Source organism: Lipophrys pholis (genome assembly GCF_963383615.2).
Source record: "Lipophrys pholis genome assembly, chromosome: 13".
NCBI lineage: Eukaryota > Metazoa > Chordata > Actinopteri > Blenniiformes > Blenniidae > Lipophrys > Lipophrys pholis.
The window spans coordinates 3975160-4000831 of NC_137632.1; the positions used below are offsets into that span (position 1 = coordinate 3975160).

At 45.1% G+C, this 25672-nt stretch overlaps 2 protein-coding genes across 5 annotated transcripts in view; both read left to right on the plus strand.

Moving 5' to 3' along the window:
• The window catches only part of mphosph8 (M-phase phosphoprotein 8), a 28289-nt gene extending 22341 nt beyond the window's left edge, over positions 1 to 5948 (plus strand). The window contains exons 10-14 of one of the 2 annotated variants that reach the window (XM_080478664.1): positions 977 to 1131; positions 1541 to 1692; positions 2016 to 2140; positions 2804 to 2887; positions 3649 to 5948. In XM_080478664.1, the coding sequence (XP_080334790.1) occupies positions 977 to 1131; positions 1541 to 1692; positions 2016 to 2140; positions 2804 to 2887; positions 3649 to 3690 (558 nt within the window). In that variant the 3' untranslated portion in view covers positions 3691 to 5948. Of the gene's footprint in view, positions 1 to 976; positions 1132 to 1540; positions 1693 to 2015; positions 2141 to 2803; positions 3032 to 3648 lie in introns of those variants that run through there. The other variant, XM_080478663.1, reaches the window with a different exon arrangement.
• A 5589-nt stretch (positions 5949 to 11537) lies between these two features.
• Positions 11538 to 25672, plus strand: part of zmym2 (zinc finger, MYM-type 2) — a 36568-nt gene continuing 22433 nt past the window's right edge. For 2 of the 3 annotated variants that reach the window (XM_080478759.1, XM_080478761.1), the window contains exons 1-3: positions 11538 to 11638; positions 22930 to 23628; positions 24052 to 24220. In XM_080478759.1, coding sequence (XP_080334885.1) covers positions 22945 to 23628; positions 24052 to 24220 — 853 coding nt within the window. In that variant the 5' untranslated portion in view covers positions 11538 to 11638; positions 22930 to 22944. Of the gene's footprint in view, positions 11639 to 12574; positions 12660 to 22929; positions 23629 to 24051; positions 24221 to 25672 lie in introns of those variants that run through there. The other variant, XM_080478760.1, reaches the window with a different exon arrangement.

The following is a 25672-nucleotide window of genomic DNA, read 5'->3' on the forward strand; positions in this document are numbered from 1 at the left end:
CAAGAAGAGAAGTACATTAGAGGCTCTAGTTTGAGAAATAGACGTCTGACAGGTCCTCAACTGGCAGCTTCATTAAATAGTACCTGCAAAACGCCAGAGTCAACCTCTCCAGTGAAGAGGCGATCCGGGATGCCGGCCTTCAGGGCAGAGTGGCAAAGAAAAAGCCAAATCTGATACTGGCCAGTAAAAGAAAAAGATTAATATGGACAATAGAACACAGACATTGGACAGAGGAAGATTGGAAAAAGGTGTTACGAGTCGAAGTTTGAGGAGTTTGGATCACAAAGAAGAACATTAGTGAGACGCAGAACAACTGAAAAGATGCTGGAAGAGTGTCTGACTCCGTCTGTCAAGCAAGGTGGGGTAAGGTGATGGTGTGGGGTTGCTGTGGTGCTGGTAAGGTGGGAGGTTTGTTCAGGGGAAAGGGGATTTTGAATAAGGAAGATTATCACTCCATTTTGCAACGCCATGCCATCCCCTGATTGGAGCCAATTTCATTTTCTCCAGATTACCTCATAATAGGTAGTAATACATAAGAATGGAGGATTCTTTGACGAAAGCAAAGTTTGAAGGAAAAAATTATTATTTCAAATAAATATTATTTCTAACCTTGTCAATGTCTTGACTATATTTTCTATTAATTTTACAACTGGTGTAAATAAAAGTGTGACTTTTTATGGAAAACACAAAATTGTCTGGATGACCCCAAACTTTTGAACAGTACTTTATATGATACTAACATTTATTAATTTGTACTTTACAGGAAGCCTATTCAAGTTAAAAATACGTTTGGTTTGTGAGGATTTTTTTTTTTTTTTTTAAGGAAACTTCCTGGTAATTTATCCAAACTTAACACTGATGTCATTTATCAATTTCTTTATCTGTCTTTACTAGTGTACACTATCTGCAGCCTAAAAGGACGAGCATTGATAGAATGTGTGCAGGCTGTGTCAATGAGTACTGGTTTTCTGTTCAGGCCTGCAAGAGAGGGAACGCCGACATTGTGCGCCTCCTGCTGGAGAATGGAGCTGACTGCAACATCCTGTCCAAACACAAGAACTCTGCATTGTACTTCGCTAAGCTCAGCAACAACCTGATGGTCTGCGACCTCATCAAAGACCATAACAACATGTGAGAGCCCGCCATGGTTTTGCAATCCACATTTGGATTTGACGTTATAAGACATTCAAGAAATCCTTTAATCTGGTGTGTGTGTGTGTGTGTGTGTGTGTGTGTGTGTGTGTGTGTGTGTGTGTGTGTGTGTGTGTGTGTGTGTGTGTGTGTGTGTGTGTGTGTGTGTGTGTGTGTGTGTGTGTGTGTGTGTGTGTGTGTGTGTGTGTGTGTGTGTGTGTGTGTGTGTGTGTGTGTGTGTGTGTGTGTGTGTGTGTGTGTGTGTGTGTGTGTGTGTGTGTGTGTGTGTGTGTGTGTGTGTGTGTGTGTGTGTGTGTGTGTGTGTGTGTGTGTGTGTGTGTGTGTGTGTGTGTGTGTGTGTGTGTGTGTGTGTGTGTGTGTCAATATATTTCCTCGTACCTCCATTCAGACTGTCCAGTGTCGCCGAAGACACCATCCGGGCTTACTTTGAATCCCGTCTCATGCTGCTGGATCCCATCTTCCCTATGGCCTGCCACAGGCTGTGTGAGGGACCCGACTTCTCCTTAGAGTTTGGCTTCAAGCCACAGCAACAGCTGGAAGGTAAAGACGGACTTTACTGTTGGGTGAACAGCAGCTGTAAGGTCCGACCATACGCCCTCTACATCTTCCAGGGGTTGTTGGTTGATATACCCTCAATATCATTAAAGCACACCTTACATGTGTATCACCTGGTCTGTGTTGATCAATACCTGTTAACGTCACATTGATCCTTTTATCCCTCGTTATCAACGTTGGTTATTATAAAAACACTTGCTGTGACAGGAGCTGACACACCGTCCCACCGCCAACTTTTATGTTACTTTTGTCCAACGTTTGTTTGTTTCCGTCCTCCGTAATGCGTCTGTCTTTCCTCATGTCACTAGGTGTGGGTATCCTCCTCTTCATCTTCCACGCCAACTTTCTGAATGAGATCTCGGCCCGGCTCTGCGGCTCGTGCAGCGTTCACGCCGTGGTGCTCAACGACAAGTTCCAGCTGCCTATTTTCTTGGTTAGTGCTTCCAGACCAGACAGTGGGAACTCACTAATCAATTAGTTATGTTCCATAGTGTCGTTTTTATAGGATAATGAGACACTTTTTTCTGCTGTCACTCATCAATGTGTGAACCTGTAATAACTTGTCGAAGTTGAATCCTTGAACATTCCTAACTTTTTTCACCTGAAGCATTTAACACATAGTGACTGAGTCTCCTCCTGAGTCTCCTCCTGATTGTCCTCCTGAGTCTCCTCCTGAGTCTCCTCCTGAGTCTCCTCCTGAGTGTCCTCCTGAGTGTCCTCCTGAGTCTCCTCCTGAGTCTCCTCCTGATTGTCCTCCTGAGTCTCCTCCTGAGTCTCCTCCTGAGTGTCCTCCTGAGTCTCCTCCTGAGTGTCCTCCTGAGTCTCCTCCTGAGTGTCCTCCTGAGTCTCCTCCTGAGTCTCCTCCTGAGTCTCCTCCTGAGTGTCCTCCTGAGTGTCCTCCTGAGTGTCCTCCTGATTGTCCTCCTGAGTCTCCTCCTGAGTGTCCTCCTGAGTCTCCTCCTGAGTCTCCTCCTGAGTGTCCTCCTGAGTCTCCTCCTGAGTCTCCTCCTGAGTGTCCTCCTGAGTGTCCTCCTGAGTGTCTTCCTAACTTCTTTTTTTTTGTCTCTATCTGTTGCTTTTGTCTTTAACCGTTCAGGATAGTCACTTCATCTACTCCTTCAGCCCGAATCCAGGAATCAACAGACTGTTTATTCGTCTAGCGGAGGCTCCAGCAGCCAAGGTGACAGCAACACATATATTACTGTTACTTTCTCCACGTCACTGGGCTCCATAATATCAGTTCGTCCCGAAAAAAAACATTTCACCAATAATTCACAAATATGCATGTACCTCACAAAATTCGATTCTAAAAGCAGCTTCAGTGCAACAGGGGATCAAACATCAAGCCCACGAGCCGAAACCACAAGAGGCTCCGATCCGGCCAAACCACCAAGCAAATGTGAAAATAAAAAAAATTAAAACTTTAGTTTAAAACTTCTAAAGAGAGGCTGACACAACCCTGAGACCCGAGACGAGATGCTGTCATGAAAGCTGGTCTACCTCATAGCGATGAAGGTAGCATCAGGCTCAAAGCCACGCTGTCTGGGTGACTTTTAAAATAACATGTGTAATGCCACAGCGATAGGAGATGGTTTCTGGAACATTTCACTGGATCTCATCATTAAATGTGTCTTTAGGTTGAGACGAGCCATTTATGGTTGCGATTGTGTTATTTTAAATATAGACATTTTCATCACGTTATACAACAAAGATAAACTTTAAAGTTCAGATTTAAAGGATATTGTGGCACAATTTAGCCATTCTGGCCGACTGAAGATGAGCTCGTGTCCCCTGAACTGAGATGTGTTTGACACGTGTGAATGTGTTAAAGAGACAAACCCTAACCCTGAGCATGTCGCACCCAATAGGTCCCAATATAAAACCCGACTCTGTTTGAGTTTCAACATGTTTTTTTTCTTCCCCTCTGTTGGTTTCCTTCAGGTCAAGCTTCTCATCTGTGCTTACCGAGTCCAGCTGCAGTGATGTCAAAGGTCACATCGGGCCTGGCCGCCTCGCCATCACCACATCAATACAGTCGCACACACACACACACACACACACACACACACACACACACACACAGAGCAGCTGAAGCTGTCTGACAGTTCCTCCTCCGAGGGGAGGAGCCGCTGCGTCTCCACAGCACAAGTTCAGTAATATGTGTTTACAGACGCCAAGTCCGAGGGTCTCCAGGGGGCCCGTGTGGACCTGAGCAGTCCGTCTGTCCTCAGCGGGGCAGTTTCACGGGTGGAAGGGGGCGTTTGGAGAATCCCTGCTCTCACTGGACGGAAAGCCTCCGGCGTCGTGCCTTTCTTCTCCTTTCAACCGTCTGACGGGCGTTTCAGCACCGTGGTCGTCGGTCTCACCGACTGCGCTCATGAAGGCAGATGGACTTTTTGGTTTTGATAAAGACAACACTTGATCCTCTGTCGGGTTTTTAAAATATATTAGATCATATATTTTTAAACGTTTTACACGGACCAAGATGTGTTTTAGTGCATTTAAAAAGAAAAACGTCAAAACAAACCATAAGAGAACAATTCTATTGAAGTTGGATTTGATTTGTTGTCAAATCTTCTGCCGAACACGCAGGAAGTCACCGTCGGCTGGCTTCAAGTGAAAATGATTGACGTGTTGGACACATGGGAATCCTTTCATCGGGTAAATCCTACTGAACTGCCCAGTCTGGTTCGCTACCTGTTATTACATCATTGTGTGTGTTTTTTTTTAAGATGTTGAGCCTTTAGATGAGTAAAGCAAAGGTCCTTTTTCCTTCCATGTTTACGTTTTCAGGTCTGTACATAAAGGCGTCCTCTATATAAATATATCTTACAGCTCCGTCATGTGATGACCGCTGATGCTTCGACTCTGTTTTGCCGTGTTACTGGGTTAAGTTACTCCGTTTTGTGAGTTTTTTGAATCACGAATCTCGGTGTCGACCATCAGATGGTTGCATAATTCAAGCGTTTTGAGAGCGTGCGCCGAGCCCATCGCAGCTCTGTTTACCCTCCACTTCTTTGTCCCCGGACAATCTTTTCGTCAACAGTGATATTTTGGTCGCGGCTCTGCAGCAGGACCAGCCCTCCTCTTTGCTCGTGCGATATTGAACATGGAGCCATTTCAGGGCGGCGGCGTGCCGGAGGAATACCAGCGAGCAAGGCTCCGCCACACGGGCTCATTGTTCAGATTTCAAATCGCTTTGTTGGGTCTTTTTCTTTCTTTCTTTCTTCTCCGTCGGAGCCGACTGGGTGAACGTGAAGTAAAAACAAGTAGATCCATGTTAACCAGCAGACGCATCAGTAACTCTGCGCTCCACAGGTAACCAGTAACCTGGTGATTCAGCCTCGTTCCAGGCGGATTGTTCAGCCTGTCAGAGCAGCAGTGGTTGTTGGCGTCCAACAAGAAGTGTGTCTCGGTTCAGGACAGAGCGACTGGTTCTCTGGTTTGTTGCGTCTACTTGTGTATTAAAGTTAAGTTCAGAGATTCCTCCCGCTCAGTTTACTAACTAACCTCTTCATTTAAGGACAATGTGTTTGTCAACTCAAAGCTGCTCAGTGTTTCCTGGTCATTCATTTACCTTTTTACTTGATTTTGTGCATGTGAACAGTTTAAAGACACGGGACGATTTGTAATAAATGCAGGCAAAAAAAACTTTTTTTATTATTTTTTTTTAAACCTTGTGTGTCTTATTATAAACATTTACAATTTCAGAAAGGTTTTCTTTATTAAACCATTTAAATAACTAAAAAATGAAACATTGATTGGTTATATTTACTTTATTGACATCTTAACTAAATTTAGCAGATTTAATCATTTCTACTGAGTTTTTGTAAATAAACCACCTTTGTACACGTTTATTAAAGACGCTGTGAAAACGCGGGAGACGCCTCTACAATGTAAAGCAGCTCAGAATACAACCCCAGAATTGAACACGTCATCACCTTTTGCATGGATTGTGTGTAAAGTCGCACAGACGTCATTTCAGATCCCATGAAATCGACACGCTGGATAGCTTGGCCAACTTTTCTTTTTTTTCTTTTTTTTTTTGCTTGAATTGCCAAAAACGTCCCGTCACCGTCGCTCCTGGCTAAAACTTCTTCTTCTCGGCTCAAAGTTTCCTGCCGATGGCTGTGTGTTTGAGAAAATGTTGTCAGCTTTACAGATTTTGCAGAATCACTGCTCACCCTGACGACATGAGAGTTTATGTAAATAGAATAAAAACATGTACATTTGCAAAGTGGTTGCCTTCGTTTTTCTGTTTTTCTGTCTTTACATTCATTGGCTGCAGGGAAAAACTACATTTTGTTGAAAATCTAAACTTTGGAAACAAACTACTTTTGTTTGCCTTCATAGAAAATGACCAAATAGTGAAATGTTAAATAAAAACTATCACATTTAATATGAAAAATGGTTTTACTGACTTTGTAGTGGGATGTTTTGTTCTCCCAGCCGTGTGGGGAGGGTGGAGATTGTGAAGAGGAAAACAGGGAGGATGGGAAATCTTTTTTTAAAATGTTTTCAGGATGTATAAGGAACCGCCGGACCGACGTTCCTACGAAGCTGCACCTCACAATGTTGGAAGACAAAAGCTTTCAGGTGGACACGTGAACTTTTCCATTGTGTTCCGACACTCCAGGCTCCATTAAAGCAAACTGATCCTCCAGCTGATGAAACTCAATGAAGGAGCTCAAGTGTTTGTTTGGTTGTAAGTTAAATTTCTCTCCAGTTATGGGAATGTGACACTAGTGCATCAAATACAAACGTCGATCACGACGGGTCGCTGATGTGGAGGATTTGGGTTTCGGGGTTCCTTGAAGCAGTCGCCACTGTGAGGAGGGTCAAACTGTTGAGCGACATGCCGACTCACTCCACAGACTGAAAATAAACTAAAGTCCTCTTTTCCAGTTATGGCAAATTGCTGTCTTTTACTGAATGTTTGATTGTACAGCTTCGATGTCTGTTGTCAGAGTGACCACATTAAAGCCCCGTTTCCACAGTGCCCCTTGGTACCGGTGCCGGTCAGGTGGGGGTTACTATCCGTAACCAGACCCGTATCAGTGCCGCGTTTCCATTACACGGGGAACGGTTTGAAATGTAGGCGGGGTTATGAACGGTTGCGTAATCATGCAGGATGTGACGCCATTATACGTGGACATTTTTAAAAAAGTTTCCTGATTGCTGCAGAAGAACTGATTGGAAATGGCTGCTTGCTGGGAGAACAGGTCGTCACGGACCAATGAGCAGACGGCAGTGTTGAAGCTCCTCCCCCTCATATCCGGCACATTGTGCCTGGTACCCCAAGTGGAGGGGTACCGAGAAATGGTTACCAATGGTACCGGTTGGTCACGGTTCTGAGTCAGTGGAAACGCACAACAACCGGTTCCAACCTGACCCGTACCGGCACCAAGGGGGACCGTGGAAACGGGACTAAAGATGCTCCTGAAAACAGTGCAGAGGACAGAGACCATGTCCCAAGCCTTTCTGAAGCTCGGTTCACCTGATTTCACCTTTAATCTCCCCGTCAGTGTTACGGGGGGGGGGGGGGGGGTGTCACTACAGGTGTGCTGGTGAAGAAATGTGGATCACATTTCCAACCTGCTGCTTATTTATCTTCCAGACTCGGTTGTGTCCCTGGTGAGGATGTGAAATTGTTGCTGCTTGCAGCTGATTGGATCCCAAAGAGCAGCTTCGACACAAGACAATGGATCCGTCAGGTACATTCAATTCAACACCACAGAGCAAACCCACATTCAAATTCATTCATTCCTGTGAATGGACAGACGTACGTTAACTTCAATTCTCTCTTTTTATTTTAAATGCTCAGGGAGAACTTTCAGACGTCACAGAGAAAGGCTTGTTGACGGAGACCTTCTCATCACGAGGCATCATTTATGTCTGTTCCAAATATTAATTACGACTCTGTTACAGTTTTAACATGAGATGGAATATATTTTAAGTTATGTCTTTACCTGCCAAGAAAAGTGTTTCCAGGATATAATGTGCAGAGGAGCTCGAATTTACTTCTTTTTTTTTTTTAAATTAGAATATAATACTTTTTATATGTATATGTGCGACATGTTTTTCTCATCGACTCCTGGTGGAACAGTCGATGCACTCAGAATGAGGTTGATTTGGTGAGACGTTTTCCACCAGGGAAGGGAGGCGACTGTGAGACACATTAACATAATCAGCGCAAAAATGCACCAGTGTGGCAGAAAAGGCAGCCGGCTGGCTTTGACAGGAGTAGATCTTTCTTATGCAAAAGAAACGAATAAAAAAACAAACAAACACATAATTTCGTTCTTAAAGGAAAAGCTTTCCTATTTCATTCTGGATCCGTGAGCCCAACTGGAACGATTTCAGCTTGATTTTGCGCGTCTGCGGGACAACCTCCGACATTATGCGCTGCGACTGCAGATCTGGCAACCCGTCTGATGATCGCTGCAAAACACCGATTTCGGACTTTAAAAAAAACAAAAAACCAACAACAACAGCAAAACACCTATTCTTGGTCTCGATGATGTGGATTTTGGGGTGGAGAGTGTGTGGAAGTGGTTAGAGTCTGTTCTTCTGCAAAGCGGCGCCTGGACGCAGATCCACTGCGCACGTTTCAGAGTGACATTTGAACGCACCTGATCCGCCATATTAACAACGTGATCATCTGTTCATCCTACTTCCCCCCTCCTGGACACACACACACACACACACACACACACACACACACACACACACCATATTAAATCTCATTAATACCATCATCAACATCATCAGTTCCATGCAATCAGCATTGACATGTTATTGATCTGTTCTGCTGCTGTTCACACACATATCATCATTTACAAACATTCAATTGTGATAATTATTTCCTCCAGTAGTGTGTGTGTGTGTGTGTGTGTGTGTGTGTGTGTGTGTGTGTGTGTGTGTGTGTGTGTGTGTGTGTGTGTGTGTGTGTGTGTATTTGAATGAAATTACGCGTTTGGCATGAACACGGCTGGAAACGTGAACTCTCGTCAACCCGGATACTTGCTCCTGATTGGACCCGAGCTGTGCGCCAGTTGCGCAGCTTGCGTGCGTTTCAGCCACGAAAAACACCGTCAAAAACACTTTGCAGTTTGCGGTTGTGTCCGGTGACATTGCTTCCAGTCGACGCGGGGGGACGTGACACGCACAAACGCGGATGCAATCAGCTTAATGGAGCACTTTAATTGCCAGCCATGCAGCCCGCGATTGCGCTCCGATGCGCCTGCGCACCGAAAAAAATGTGTTAAATACGAATGGACAGCGCCGCCGCTGCCTATGGATCCCAACAGAGAGGGGAAGAAACGACAGAGGTCTCACTCTCACTGCTTTTTTGTTTCTAGAAACCAGCACACACACAATGGGAAGCAGAACCAGTGGCGATTCTAGAGTGTGCCGGGGTAAAGATCCCCAGGAGGCCCCTCCGACAAGCCCTAAACATATTTATTATCCCTAAGCCAACGAAAAAGGACAGAAAATGAAACAATTAATAAGTAACTTGAAAATTGCACTTTTATGAAAAACAGTTTAAACTGGTTCACATTACTAGAATGTAATTAAATTAGAAAAATACAATCATGTAAACAAAACAAAATTGTAGTAAATATCTAAAAATCTCATTTAAAAAAGTAGAAAGATTGTATGGAATTTATAATTATAATTATTATCTAGCATATTGGTGTACAGTGACAATGATGTCCTCACATCAACAGACAAAACGTAGTTCTACCTAAAGAGAGTATACATCAGCAGAATACTCAAATATATACACAGAACAGCAAAATGTTTTAAACTCCTTTAAACAAAAACAATACAAACATTCAAAATACCGAATAGAAAAGCTTTCGCAAACACCCATGAGTGCATGGTCAAGAAACATCCCACATATAATCCATCCATCCTCTTCTTTACTGCGTCACCCTGGGCCCTGGGCCCTGTGGTCGCAGGGCGCTGGAGCCAATCCCATCCAACCATGGGCAATGTTGTACAACTGTAAGTCAAGTTCTATTGACAAATCTGAAGAAAATGCGGTTGGTAGGTTATATATTCAATTTGTTGACAATGAAGATGTCAAAGAGAACGATACCGTGGAGAGGACATGTCCAACATAATCTTATTGTTGACTGAGGAAGTTAAGAGGTCTTATGCGCCCCACTTGATAAACTATTAACATGCCAAGACTGGAAGCTTGTGTGCCGATAATACCCAGACAAACACATTTGTAAACTTTTAAAGCGATGTCCATCAGGTCAAGGCATTTTTTCATTGTGATCTGGTTTCCTTCCAAAAAGTTCTTGAGAATTCTTCCTGTTAAGGAAACTCATCGTTGCTCGTGTTCCCTGATTGATATATGACGAGATGAAGACTATACAAGGCAATGCTCTACCTTACTTACCAATGTAGACCTCCTTGTTTATAGTTGTCACTTTGAGTTGGTGTGGTCTGCCACACAGCTTCATACCGGAGACATTCGTCCATGTTTTGTTTGGGTTTAGGAAATGGGATGAAATAAACCCTGTACAGGTACATCGTTTCACCATTCTAGCATCTTAAATGACTTAAATAATCCAGATCAAAACATGAACGTGTCGCCGGCTCTCTGAGTTTTATATTGAGAACGTTTGTCAGAGTCCAGGCAGCTGGGAGTTGAATGCTATTGGTCAATTTGCATTGGGGGGCGGGGCTTAGCTAAAGATCAATAACCAAAGGTCACATGCTGAATGTGGTTCCCCAATAATGTTGAGAACTTCCATACAACACTGTAAGAAAGATCCCATGTCAGGAATCCTCCTGATGTCCCCCTACGAGTCTCTGTATCGTAACCTGAAGGTTTCCTCCCAAAGACGGCCGACGTTGGGTTCATATCATCGATATCAACAACACGACTCCAAAGCCCTTTACACTCCTGCGACGCACTGGGAGTGTCACTGATCACAGCCGGCTGCTGGGAATCGCACAGGAAGATAGAAGCTCTGCTCTCCATCACTGCACTCAAAAAGAAAGAAAGTCAATAAGTGAGAGAATATCCTGCTTTAAAAAGAAGTCATAAAAAACCCACGACAGTGCAACAAACATCTGGAAAATTTATACCATTTCTTCAAATAATTTGTCCTGATATAATAGTTGTAACATCCTGAAAAAAAAAATATATTATCTATATCTATCTATCTCTCTCTCTCTCTCTCTATATATATATATATATATACTGTGTGTGTGTGTGTGTGTGTGTGTGTGGAGAAGGGATGGGATTTTAAAAAGTTGTACTTCTTCTCGCTCCTATTCAGACATTCAACCTGATCATATTGTTCTGCTGTGCACTGTTTGATAATTGACTTTGAGCATGTCAGAAATTTAAAAAAATGGGAAAAAGAACAATAATAAAAAATAATAATTGGACATCACTTTCAGAAATCTGGCGGAGGGGAGCTGCGATGTGTGATTTGTAGATGAAAAACACAATCTGTGACTTGTGTGGAAGAACTTCACATTGATACAGGTGCACAAATATGTTCAACAGATTTACTGCAAAACTTGGAGGAAAACGTTTTTTTAATCTGTGACTTGTCAAACAGGATTTGTGCTCCTGTAATTAAGAAATTGTGACTTTGTAAGTGTGGTGTTGTATTTGTGGAGCGAAAAGGATTCTACAGGTACACAAAACAATTCTACAGGTACAAAACTCACGGTACACAACTACAAATTCACATTTACAAGTACACAAACCCTGCGCCTCCCACCCAAAAAATGTATGCGCACGGCCCTTGGGCGACGTTCTGATCCTCTCAGGCGTGAGTCATCTGCTCAATACACGATCTTTGCAGGCAAAGTGGAAAGTCGTGCGCTGTGCGCATGCGCTCCCGGGATTAATGTCAAGGCACAAAAGTGGCGCTACACCGCTTCGAGCTCTACTCCGGTAAGCGAATTTCACAGACCTTCTCCCTATTTCCTCACTTTTACGCACAATTGCGCAAAGTTTTGGGAACTTGTGCGGGCCCCGCCGGCCGGACTTCCAGGGAGTCTCGCGGGAGTCCCTTTCTGGGGGGAGCAGGGAGACTCATTCGGGGCTCATTAAACAGTTAAATTGCGATGATTCTTCCTCTTCCCCCTCGCTGCTGCGGCTGCTGCCGCCTCTGGGCTCCAGTATTGTTCAGTTGGCTCCCTAATGGCGGACGGAGAGGCAACGCTGCTTTCCGCTGGGGGAGGAGGGAGGTGTGTGAGGAGGAGGAGGAGGAGGGAGGAAGGGGGGGGGGGGGTGTTTCTTATGATAAAGGCTTCACACCTGGCTTTAAGGTAACGGTAACTCCACACACCCTCCTCCTGGACGCGGTGCGGCTTTTCTGCGAGTCGCTGTTTACCAAGCGCCTGACACAAATAAAAGACTGTTCATGTGACACACACACGCGGGCAGGGCGCCCCTAGCGGTGGCCGGCCGCATCTGCCACTGATTGCGCCAGGGTGGACTCCGTGCGGGGGTAACTTTCCAATTAAACCCCCCCACCCCCCACCCCCCCGGCGTCACAGGTATCCTGAAAATCGGGCTTTTTTTTGCGGGCTGGCGCGTGAGCTTTGGGTGCACGGCGCGTGCGCGTCTGGGCGAGATTATCCAGAAAAGGGAAAGACGCAATTTATTTTTTTTGCAGTAGTTTAAAAACACGCACGCGCATGTTTATTTGTGAGGGTCTTTCTCTGCGTTTGATTCGTTAAGTTCTGCACGTTTTAATTTATTTTTGTAATATTTTTGGGGCTGGTATTTCAACAATGGCGCAGTCTGTGTCTGCTCTCCTCCCCTCGATCCGCCGCTAATCCAATGGCTGTTTGCGCCAGGAAGGGCAGGGGTGGGAACGGAACACCCTGAACCACGTTTCTCCTGGACCCCAACTTGGAAGCCCTCCTCTCCGCTCCTCGGTTATTTATGGAAGAGTTGCGCAGCTCAGGTAGTGCCGGTTCTCTTTGTGCATTCGATTTAAAGTTTCTGGACCTGCTAAGTTTTTATAAATGTTTATTTCCTCCAGTATGATCCGGAGTGCGGTAGTTTGTGCGGTAACCGTGCGCCTCAACCGGATCTGGTTGCGCCGCCGTGGTCCTCCTTTCCTAACGGTGTTACTAATCAAGGGCACGGCCAGAGAGAGGAGGGGGACTCCGGGACCCGGCGGCCCCTGGAAGCGCCGTGCCGGCTGTCCTTCCATCATCCCCCCCCCCCCCCCCCTCCTCAGCTGGGGTCAGTCTGCATGCATCAGCCGGCTTTTTTGGGGGGGATGTTGTGGTGGCTGCGCATTACGCATCACTTCCCAGTGACATAAGACTTATATAATGATCTCAGGCGTGTAAATGAAATATGTAATTAGTTGTTTACTGGCGGAAACAGCTGCATGTTTCCTTCTTGTGACCCACTTGGGGGGGGGGGGGGGGTCGTCAGCTGGGCTTCATGCGCACCGGAGAGAAGGTGGATGAGCACCTCTGGTGGTCCGGGAGGGGGAGGGGGGGGGGGGGGGGGGGGGTGTTGGTGTGGCGCAGCCGCTGATTCAACCTACTCTGTCGGCTGAGGCACTCTCTCTCCCCTCCTCTCCTCCTCCTCTTCCTCCTCCTCCTCCTCCTCCTCATGTCCACCTGGTGTTGGGAGCAAGGTTGCATGTCGGAGCTCATTAACGCTGGATCCTCGTTTTCTTTCTCATGCACTTGAATGCAGGAAGCCTCTGCTCTGCATTGCAGTGTGAACTGAGTCTAGACCAGGCTCCTCTCCCCCCCCAGAGCACCGCAGACCGGCTTTGCACATAGATTCCTCTGCTGGTGGGAACATCAGCCCGGGCCTGAAAGCGCCGGAGCATTGGTCCTGGTGCGGCTTGGCCCGAGGCTGGAGAAAACTGCCTTTTGGGGTTTCCTCCAAAGATTCTGACCCCATATTTGCACTCGTGCGACATTAAATGAAGACATGTTTTCTGTAAACATGAACTTAAAGTCTGGAGGCTGTAAAGTGTTTTGGAACATTCAGGAGCAGCATCTTCAATGTCATTCTTGCTTCTTGTACTTCCTGTCACATGATCGCAGTGAGCCACTCTTCCTCAAGCAGCCTCGGTGTTCGACAGTTGACCAGATGTTTGTAGCCGTTCATCACGTGGGGCTTTTAAACAACACACAGTTTGTTTGTACTTTAAATTTTAAAGGTCATATGCTCACACTTGTATGTATTTGGTCAGCAAGTAAAAAAAGTACCTCACTACCACAAACCCTTTTTTTTCCAAGTACTCACAAAAATCAAACATTGAGGCCTGCGGGCGCAAACCGGCTTGCAATAGGCAGCAATCTGGAGTCTCGGGTAAATTGTAAAGATTTCCTCACAGCTTAGATTCTTTTAAACAAATTTTTCTAGAGTAGGAGACACAACACAACACTGAGCCCCGAGCCGGGACATCGTGATGCTGCCATGAAAAGATGGCTGCCTTATTGCCAGCAAACGAGCATTCACCTCCAAGCCATGCTGTCGGGGTCCGTTCGTAAAAACATCGATAACGCAACAGCAATTCTCTGTAATCGTCATTAAAATAGTCTATGTTGAGACTGTAGTAATTCTTGGTAGTAATTCTTTGGTTTTGTCAAACTATCAACATTTTCTTCACGTCTCCATTAAATCACATCAAAGTAAAACTTAAGTTTAAATTAAAGGTCATAGCACTATTTTACCTCAACCACTAGGGATCCTCCGATCCACTTCTTTCCAGTTCTGATCTGGCTTAAGGAAATGTGTGCCAATGCTGATTCTAAGATATATATATATATATATATATATATATATACTATTCAAACTTTCATAAAACATCTAAACTAGCTGTAGTGGAAACAAAATGAGGGAGAATTAAGCAACTGAGCAGCTTATTTCTCGCCTCAAAACGTTTTCAGAAATACTCTTTGCAGAAGTGTTTTAGTAATAAAAGAGAGAGTTTGTGGTCGAGCCGCCATGTTGGTCCAGTTTGAGCTCCGGGACCGTCTCCAGACACATTTGTCCAATCAGGAGCAGCGGGTAACTCTGAGCCATGCTACATGCTAAAGAGGTTTGGGGCTTACACACTGGCGACGCTACCTGCTGCACGTGATTAGAATATAGCTGAACGCTCATTGACGGCGAGCTGGAGCAGCACATGGCGGTGAGCGGCGACACACGGTCCTGTGTAGAGGTGTCGCAGGAGAAGGAAAACCTCTTTCCATCTAGAAACCGTCGAGAGGTCTGCAAGTGACACGCCTGACAAGCGTGCGATTTTCAGGTACGGTGTGTTTCCATGAAGGGAAATCCTCCGCTGTGGACACGTCCTCTTAGTTGTGACATTTATTATTCACCATAACTTCCATATCTCGCAATGATGATGCGTGATTGACTAAATGTGATGCAGTCGTTGACCGTAGCAGTGGTATTTTCACGGAGAGCTGAATAGCAGCGTAGGAAATTAATAAAATACACACATTTTTCTGGGGTTTCTGCTCATTAATGACATTTAGCTGCCAGGATGTGACGTGTTGAACTGTCTTGTTTGGTCAGATCGATGATGCTTCAAATTCAAATGAAATGGTCTGGATTGGTGTGTGCAATAACCACCATATCGCTGCCTACTGGAGCTACTGGACCTCCTGGACCTCCTCTCAGGTCACTTATGCTAAACGCAGACATTCGCACTTCCACCAACACAGAAAAACAAAAGCTGTTGAAGTAAAGGAAATCGGCAGTTTTTTGCATTTCTAGAAAGTTTTTCTTTTTTCTTTTCTTGGACATATACTAGGCTCATTGGACAACCTCAGTACAGTCAAGGCCTTGGGACCGCTCTGATTTTCAGTGACCCTAAGAGGGTCATGGACTTGGTGTTGGGAATCATAGACCAATAACAGGCGTGAGGCCCTGTCCACACGAGAACGCTGTTTCATGTAACCACGTGGAATTTTTGCCGATCCCCCGCGTTTTAGAAACCCACAAACTTTTGTTTTCCGGCTTCCAGAGTGGGGAAATATTAAAACGCTGTCTCAGCTTTGAGGTGTGGGTGAGTATTCTGCGTCTATGTATTTTTGTGTATTTGTGTGCCTCACCACCTGAAGGTCTGGGAGATCATTTTGAGCCGTGTTCATAGCGACATGTGGACTGAAATTTGTTTTCAGAACGACGGGGAGAAATAAGATCGTTTCGTTTGTGACTCATTATGAGACTTTCTGCAGAGTTTGGTTCTGATGGTCGTTATGTGTTTTAGAGCAGAATAATGCGTCAAACCTACACGACAGTGTGGAGGAAGAGGCGGATCCAGGGAGGTGTGTTCAGGTGGTAGCTGTGTTCAGAGACATCCGACATTCTGCACCTTTAAGGCTAAATCTCCTCTCACTCCGATGAGATTGTCCTCTGGACTCTTTGGAACAAGATCTCCTATTTCTTGCCTTCCTTTTAAAGTTATTCATCTTTACATCAAATATATTTCTAGAGAAAATAAATAATGCAAATCCTGTTTTTGTGAAGTCCTTGAAAGCTGCCGGATTTTACGTCTTGAGATGGTGTGCGAGAGGAAGCATCACCGGTTATAGAAAGACATGTCCTAGTTTGCAGCCATGTGATGTTTCTTAGGGACGGTAGGGTTGCCTGCCGGACAGCGCCGCTCCTCACTGACTGTTTGGAAGTCAGACGTTGGGCTAAGATCTGCAAAGCTAGGCCACATGGTGGATCATCCTAAAGGACATGTCACAAATTTATATTGATTTGAATACTGTGCTGAAATATTGCAAAGTGGAGTTGGACTTGGAGTGTTAAAATTGTGAAATATGAATGAATCCTTTTCTCGTTTTTTTTTTTTTTTTTAATTTTCTTCCCTGTGAAGTTTCTGTTGCTGCTCTGTGATGTTAATTGGATGCAGCCCATAGCACTGGGACCAAAATGGCCACCGCAGTGATGTCAAGACGGTGACCTGGCTTCCTCCGTGGTGCAGACTCTTCTCTGTTGTTGCTCCTCTAAAGGTCTGTGCTCAGGTGCATTTAGGCTCTTCCTGTCCTGAGTGACTGTCAAGGTGCCTAGAGAGATCTGTGTGTGACGCTGCAGCTGTCAGCAGAGATGTGATATGTGGCTCTCAGCCTCTCGCTGCTGTGCACCATGAAAAGGAGGTTTTGACAGAAACTGATCGATGTCGAGCACATGCATCCCTCAAAGTGCTTGGAATAGAATTTGATCCTGTATGTGGTTTCAAATCAAACTGAAGCTCCTCTGATTTCTGTGTTTCTTCCTCTTTTTCTTTGGTGGAGAATTCCTCATTCAGCACCGCTGGTTAAGTGGTGAATATATTTGTTCGTGAAAAGCCACGCGGATCCTTATGGAGTCTGCGTTGCATAGTTTGATATCGTCAAATCTTGGCAAACTCAACAGCACCTAGATGAAAGCAAAGAGACCAGATCTGTGGTGGTGGTGGTCCTTTTCTGTTGCCTTGGCAACCAGGGTGTAGCTTCACTAGTTGCCAGGGGCAACAAGAGAGTCACTGCGAAGCAGACACGGGCAACTGGCAGCTCGCGGGCCACGCGCGGCCCCGTCTTCGTTCCTCTCCCATCTTTGTGCGAACGCATTTTAAAAATCCAATAAACTATTGCTTTACTGACTACGAGAGAGAGAGAGTTATTCTCACATTTGGACCCGATATGAATTACTATATTATTTTAGTATTGTAACCTTGCATGCAACTGGTTCATTTAATCTCCATGACAGTCATCATTTGTCCTGGTTGATGGTCTCAGTCAGAATCTGGCCCGGTGGTAGTGAAGACAGGGCTGTGGCCCTCGCCATGATCCAACCCCGGTGCAGTGACGGGCAAAGAAAGTGGGAGAGATGTGAGGAGTAGCAAGTTAAAGGAAGGGCTGATACGAGGCGGTTGAGAAAGGAGGTGCAGAGGAGGAGGAGGAGGTAGATGAAGGGAAGAGACGTGAGGAAGAGGTGGAGGAGGGGCCAAGCTGCTCCCGTTGCTGGGCAGGCACGTAGCAGCTCTTCAATGCCTGTGTTCCACCATGGAGGCGTCACTTCTGCTGTCGCTGCAGATCAGTGTTACCTGGCTTCCTCCTCGTGGTACCAGGACCCAAAAGGCACCCGACGGTGGGACCCAGTCCCCCAACGAGCTGCACCACCGTCTGTACGCCACAGTTTTGGAATCGTTTAAAGAAAACCATGATAACTACACCACAGGCTTTTCGACATTGTGGCTTTACAAGCTTTGGAAATGTTTTTCATTTATGGGAGTAAACTTTTCCTATTGATGACCAAACAAGCACCAGGTTGTTCAGTTGCTTTTGTGTTGCGTCAACTGGCGATATATTTATAGCTGTACATCCTTCCATCATGTATTCCCACGTCATCCAAGTTAGGATGGAGGGGAGCTGGAGCCAAGCTCCACTGACTTTCAGTGACAGTCCACATACTTCCTGTACGGATCGCCACACAGACACTGCAGATACTGGTCACGCAAACTCACAAAGTGCTTTGGGACAAACACACTGAATACCTCTTTACCACATTTTGACATTAACCTCTCAGCAGAGCAGGTAACCAGTGTAAAGAAAAAAAGAAAAAAAAAGAAGAAGAGCAATGTCAGGTGTGGAGATTCTCCCAAATAAAGTGATGAAAGTAAAGCTGATTCCAAAGTTTTTATGTTCTGGTTGCTAATTATTCTTGACTAAATGAACATTTTGTATATATTAACAGCCTCATGAAACCTCTATTCACGTTCTGCACCATATTGGATTTTAGGCTCTACTGAAGTTTTGAGGTAATTTCCATTACATTGTGACATTGCATTTCTATGGAGGTCATTTTTGTTGTTTTCAAGGATTAAGGTTGGGGTTAGGATTAGGTTTAGGGTTAGGGTTAACTCCCTGAAGCCTTTATATTCATTTATGTGGAACTGGAGATTAAACATGTGAGATGAGCCTGGGTGCTGAGCATTCTTATATCGGTATCGTCAAGTTCCCAAATGTGCAATGGCCTCACAAAAATATTCCTATCCCCTGAACTTTTCCAAGTAGAAGGGAAATGATACATGGTTTTCAATAATCTTTTACAAAAAACAAGATGTAAAAGTGTTCACGCGCCCTGAGTCAACACTTTGTAGAGCAACCTTCAGCTGCCAGTCGGCCTGTCACGATAACAAATTTTGCTGGACGATAAATTGTCCCACAAATTATTGGGATAAACGATAATTTTTGCCGTTTTGATACCATTTTTACACTCGTATATTAATAATGATATAATAATGCAAGTATACCCTTTTAAAGATAAATAAACTTTTATTTCGTAAGAATATTTAAAATTGAAATTGTATTATGAAATAAGATCGTAAATATCCAAAATAAATAATCAAAACAACCTCTCTCTCTCTCTCTACGCTCATCTCCTCCTCTCCTCCTCACGGGGTCTCATGCTGCTCTCAGGTGTGCCAGCCCCCCCCCCCCCCCCCCCCCCCCCCCCCCCCCCCCCCCCCCCCCACACACACACACACACACACACACACACAAGAGTGATTGACAGGCAGCGTTGGGAAAGTTCAGTTTGTACATGAACCAATTCAAAGTTCAGTTCACAAATTTTAATATGAACTACTTCAGTTCATAGTTCTAAATCCATACTTCCAAAAATTTACTTGTTCATAATTCTTTTTTTTTTCCAATATGTTGATGTGAGCTTTGGAGTTACGTGATGCACCTGAACGCATCACCCAGTATCAGCAGTATGAAGCTTGTTAACCCTTAAAAAGCCGAGTCGTCCTCAAAGCATGTAAAGAAAAAGAAAAAAAAGTAGCGGCTTGTCGTCAGGAAAGTACGGTAAGCATACGAAGATGAAGTATTAATGGTGGAGACAGAGTCTGAGGTAGAGCTGCTGTATATTTGTTTTTGTCGTGATGCTTCGCATTTTGATGACGTATGCAGCGGTGCGACTCTGATGGCTGCTGTCGCCAGATTGGCTGTTTTCCCCCCGACATGTTAAGGCCCGTTTACAGTGACTCTTACCCAGGTTTACACTGGGAGGCTCAGAAATCTGGCAACTCTCTAAAACAACATTAAACTGTGAGAGCGCCGCTCACAGTGACGTCTTTGGTAAATGAAAAATTATCGAGCCTGGCAAACTCATCGAGTTAACCCTTAATTATCGTGCAATTAATTGATTTATTGATCATTGCGACAGGCCGAGCTGCAAGTGTTTTGGGATTTGTCTCTGCCAGCTCTGTACATCTGCAGACTAACATTTCTGGCTATTATTCTTTGCAAAATCACTCAAACTCAGTCAGATTGGATGGAGAGTGTCTGAGCAGCAATATTAAAGTCATGACCGAGATTTTCAATTGGATGAAGATCTGGACTTTGACCACCATTGTAACAAATGAAGATGCTTTGATCTGAACGTTTCCATTGTCGCTCTGACTGGACGCTTCGAGTCGTCGTCCTGCTGGAAGATGAAGCTTCACCACAGTCTCAAGTCTTTTGCAGACTCGAACAGGTTTTCCTCCCAGGTTGACTTGTATTTGTCTCCATCCATCTTCCCATCAACTCTGAGCAGCCTCCCCATCACTCCAGAAGAGAAGCATCCTCGCAGCATGATGCTGCCACCACCATACTTCTCAGTGGGGATGGTGTGTTCAGGGCGATGTGCAGTATTAGTTCTGCATTTGGTCCAAAAAGTTCCGTGTGGGTCTCCTGTGACCAGAGCTCCTTCCTCCACATGTTTGCTGTGTCTTCAACACGGCTGGAGCCAAACTGCAGACAGGACTTCTGGCTTTGTTCCAATAGCTTTCTTCTCATGACTGATAGTTGTCCTGTGGACAGATAGTCTCCCGCCTGAGCAGTGGATCTCTCCAGAGTTACCGTGAGCCTCTGGGCTGCTTCTCTGATCAATGCTCTCCTTTGTCCAGCCGGTCAGTGGAGGTGGACGGCCATGTCTTGGTAGGTGTGCAGTTTTTGCCACTCTTTTCCATTTTGGGATGATGGATAGCACGACTGTCTGGTTCAAAGTTTGGTGTGTGTGTGTGTGTGTGTGTGTGTGTGTGTGTGTGTGTGTGTATATATATATATATATATATAGAACTAAATAACAACCCTGTTTTAAACGTCTCCACACCTTCTCCCTGACCTGTCTGACGTGTTCCCCTTAATGATGCTGAGACTTTCACAGAGCTGCTGGATTTATGCTGATATTAGATTTGCTCATTGGTGGAAGTTATTTACTAACTAGGCGACTTCAGAAGGCACTTGCTTGACCTTGATTTTATCTTAAATACTTTTGCATGCCACACCTTTCACTTTATTTGTTTAGAAAAATTTTAAAAATGATTTTCCTTCCACTTCATAATTATGCTGCATGTCGTGTCGGTCAATCATATTAACGCTCAATTCAAAGTATTTCCATTTGAAGTTGCAATGTGACAATTTCTGGAAATGTTCAAGTTCTAAGAACAATTTTGGATGTGCTTGGTCTTAAAATAAATAAATAAAAAAGCAGTGATATTGCATCCTTGTGCGACGCCACTTCACCCAATACGCATGTCTTCATGTTCATGTCATGTAAAAGGCGTCGCGGTGCGTTTTGAGCTGCAGCCCGTCGTCCCGGAGATGCCCGCAGCTAATTTGCCTAAAGTTGCCCACCAAGCACACAATTTTTAGTTGCGGTGCATTTCCATGTGGGGTGAAAATCACCCCTGTGGACACATAAAGACAAGCAAAGTAAAGACAAAGGACAAGCAGGAAGTATAATGGAGGGGTTATTCTCGCTGTACCAATACCCAACGTAATATGAAACGTCAATGGTGTTTTCTCTCTGCTGCTGATATTTTGTGTTATGAACCTGATAAAAGAATATTTCGTATCCCAGTGGAAGGGAAGTGCAGATAAAAGCAAGAAAGCCGGGAATGACCTCCCTGACTTCGTCTTTCAGTCTGTTGGGACTCGTATTGAAAGGTAGATGTCCTCTAAACACTCAAAAACTGTTGAATATATCAGCATTTACTATTTCCTAAAGTTATCATATACAGACAAAAGGAAGTGTGGCAGCGGTGCACAGAGATCTTTTGTTCCCGGTGTGTTATTGCGCTGTCAAATGTGCCAAAAAATGAGGCTTCAAACTACTATAAATGAGGTTTTAATGGAAGATTTGCAAAGTAGAAACAAGAAGTGTAGTGATAGGTAAGCATGGCTGACAACAAAATATTAAAATTGGTCACGGTGAAGGTTTATTGTTGTTATTGTCAGATTTGATTGCCAATAGAGGGCAGCAGCACCATGATCATCTCTGCCAATAGCGTTAGGAACGGTCTGAAACTTTATAAGGGAAGGGGTTACCTGTAGGTTTTAAAGAGGATCTAGCTTTAATTGTCATCTCGTTCCCTCTGCTAAATTTTAATTGGTTATTAAGTGCGTGTGCTTACATGTGAGATTGATGTTTAGTATGATCAGCTGAGTCTTTGCAGCAAAGTTGGTTCAAAGTAGGGCTGGGTGATTTGGCCGAGAAAAAAAAATCTATGATTTTGTAAAGAAAAATTTGAATTTCGTTTCGATTTTCGATTATTTTTTTTCTCAGTGCATTTAAAAATGACTGCAGATCTATTGTCAATAGTGCAATTAATTGCTGTGATTGTCCTCAGAGTTAAACTGCAATTTTCAAATACTGTGTGTTTCACTGATCTCAAAACTGGATTGTGGTGTCATTAATGTCCTTTATCGTAGGCAGCTTTTGTCTTGTTTTGTGGATAACATGACAGTGGGGGGCAGACAGGGTCAGAAAAGCCAGAGGGACGTTCATGAGGTATATGTACTCAAAGCAGCCAAAGTCTCAGTTGATAAATGAATGCAGTGTTTTCCTGTAAAATCAGTCTCCTGAAATTAAAGCACTTGCATCTGGATGTTTGAAACCAGGGAAATGAACCCTGTGTGGACTGCTGGTTTTAACCTGCTGGGAGGTTTTGCTTGAAATCTGAGCTCAACAGAGACGACCCTGAGCAGGTGACGGCTAAACTATGATGTGCATGGCTGTGATGGGCTGTTAACAACTACTGTGATGCAGAGCAGGTGGTCGTTTAAAGTCTCCATGAGGTGGGTGGGACTTGCCTGTCCTCTGGGGATACCTGAGCCACCTGTACGGTTATCGGCTACCATAAAACCGTACAGTAGTGTGACGTGCCCTCCATCCGCTATGTGCTAACAGCCTGTTGTTTGGCTCGCCAGGTGGTTGCCTCAGTGATGGACGGGGAGTCGGAACCAAACCCTGTCGTGGCAGAGGAGGCAGGGGAGCGGGTGGAGCCCATGGATGCCACTCCCTCCCCCCAGCAGCAGGCCACGCCTCCCGCTGAGGAGCCCGGGGAAACCGTTTCCATGGTAACGGAAAATGAAGCCACAAAGGAGAGTGGCGTGGAGGATAATGACGACGATGTGGTTCTCGTAGGGGAGGAGGCTCCCCAACCTTCTGCCACGAGTTTCTCCGAGGAGGACACGCCCAGCACAGACTGCACAGAGCTGGCAGCGGCGGCAGTAGACATGTCCGCTTCACCGTCGCCTTCCAAGAGCCCCGCTTCTCCTGTGTCTTCCAACGTGGCTGCAGCACCTCCACAGCCTCCCAGCACAGCAGCAGAGCCCATCGTCATTGACGATGAGGAGGACTCTGAGCAGAAAGACACTTCCTGCCCCTCACCAGTGCCCCCTGGAGGCTCATCTGCGTCACACTCACCAGGTACACTCAGCAGCACAGAGCCAGATTCAGAGATCAGGATCGCCAGTGTCACCACGCTGGGCCCCAGCAGTCAGAAAGGAAGCGGCACGGGTTCTGCAGTGGGCTCTCCGCCACACCAAGTGGACGTCCAGGCAGACATGAACCTGATGATAACCTCTGTGACGTCGCTGCAGGGAGAAGCGGCGGCTCAGTCACCGGTAAGTATCGGTGGAAAATACCCCAATTTACATTCAGGTGATCTTCAGTTTTAATTTTGCTCCGGCTTATGAAGGACTTACAAACACAACTACTGTTTTTGTCACCTTGAATCAAGAAGTGCTGCTTCACGTCCACTTGTAAACACTGTGGCAGGCAGGTGTTCTCTTTAGCGTAGCAGGTTCATTCTTGGCAAAGTGGATAATGAAATCTTACTACTGACGCTGCTTGGAACTGAGATTTTATGTCAATTTTTACTCATCAAAGATCGAGTGGCAGCGACTTCATTTAGATAAAGTTGGAGTCGGCGTGCTTCACGCGCTGCACAGCGTATGGCACCCATGCCTTTGGAGTTTTGCTGTTTTAACGGTTGTCACTGTGGAGAAAGCGTCACTTCAGCCTCCCGTGTGTATGTGTGCACGCAGGTGGGTGAAGGCCAGGTGGAAGAAAACGGTCTGCAGATCAGCAGCACGTTCAGCCTGAATCCAGACACCCCATCTGGTCATCCAACCGCCTCCTTCAACCCTGGGCGGGGCTCAGGCCCCATGGGCCAGCTGGTGCAGAACGGAGACACAGGGACACACAGCAGAACAGGTAAATATGCTTTTTACACAAGAAATTTAATCTGACACTTTAACATTTTTGCAGTTTTAACATAAAGACAAACATAACTGGACTTTTCGGTAAACGTCTCATCGATCAAATTCTTCACAGTGGGGAACACCATCTCTGCAACTGTGTGCAAAGACGCATTTATCTGTTTTGCTTTTATCAGCAGTATGTATGATGAACCTGCAGGGAAAGGCTCGTTTCCTTCTGGACTTCTAATGCTTGATGCCCTTTATCGCTGCAATAAATGAAATGTACATTTATTCAGTGATATTGCTCATTATTGTTCCTTTTGTTCTTAATTTATTACCTCATTTCAAATTTAGAACTTACTGATGCATAGGAACGCTACAGCTTTATGGTCATTACTCAACTTTTGGCCTTGAGTATTTATTGGTTCTGCATTAAGCTGGCACTCGACATCACTATTGATCGTTTGCACTGACGTCACGAATCTCCCATGATCCTCTCTGATTCACTAGTGTCCGCCATCTTTTATGACAGCTTTTATTTACAACACGGCGGTAACTTGAGGAAGGTGTAAAATGGGAGTTATGTGCGCAGTCGTTGGGTGTCCTAACAATTCTGCTCACTACAATGTTTGGTTTCATATTGTGTTTGGGTTTTTTTTAAGGGGATTTTCAACACAGAATGATCCAATACATAGACATACAGTAGTAGAACTATACTAGATTGTGTATGTCCACAAAGTAGATTGTTTTACTATATGGTGTAGACTGGAGGCTCTTTGCACATATAGTGAACAATCTACTAGCATATGTCTACGCTGTCGGCTCGTTGGAGCAGGGACAGATTGATGGCTGAGTTAATTTATTAAAAGTCCCTCATTAGTCCTCCGACAGGACATTTCTTCACCAAATGGACGTCTTCAGCAGCCACACAGTGCAGCGCTCTAGGAGGTGATGGAGGCCGGGGGTGTAGCTCAGAGAGTCACGGTGCAGGTTGTATTGACTATCGGAGTGTACCGGAGGAGAACCAGCACACACGGAGAGAGAGAGAGAACATGAAAACTGCACACAGAAAGGCTCCTGCCGGGATTTGCACTAGGACCCTTTTTGTTGTATTTAAAAAAAATTTAACTGGGACCTTCTGGCTGTGAGGCGAAAGGCTGTGGACTAATTTACATGGACGTCGTCCCTACATTTGAGGACGATGTCATCCTCAGATTTTAACAAATTGCTGTAGGGGTCAACCCCACCGCACACCTCTATCCTACCGCGATACCGAGCTTTATCTGGAATATTCAGTCCTCGATAAATTTTGGGAAAATCACATGAATCCGATACGAAGTTCTTATCCAGCTGTGTACATAAAAGATGGCGGACCCAAGTGGATCGGAGAGGATCATGGGAAATCCAATGTCACTTGCAAACGATCTATTGGGGATTTTGTTCAGTAAAGTTGCTCGACACAGTG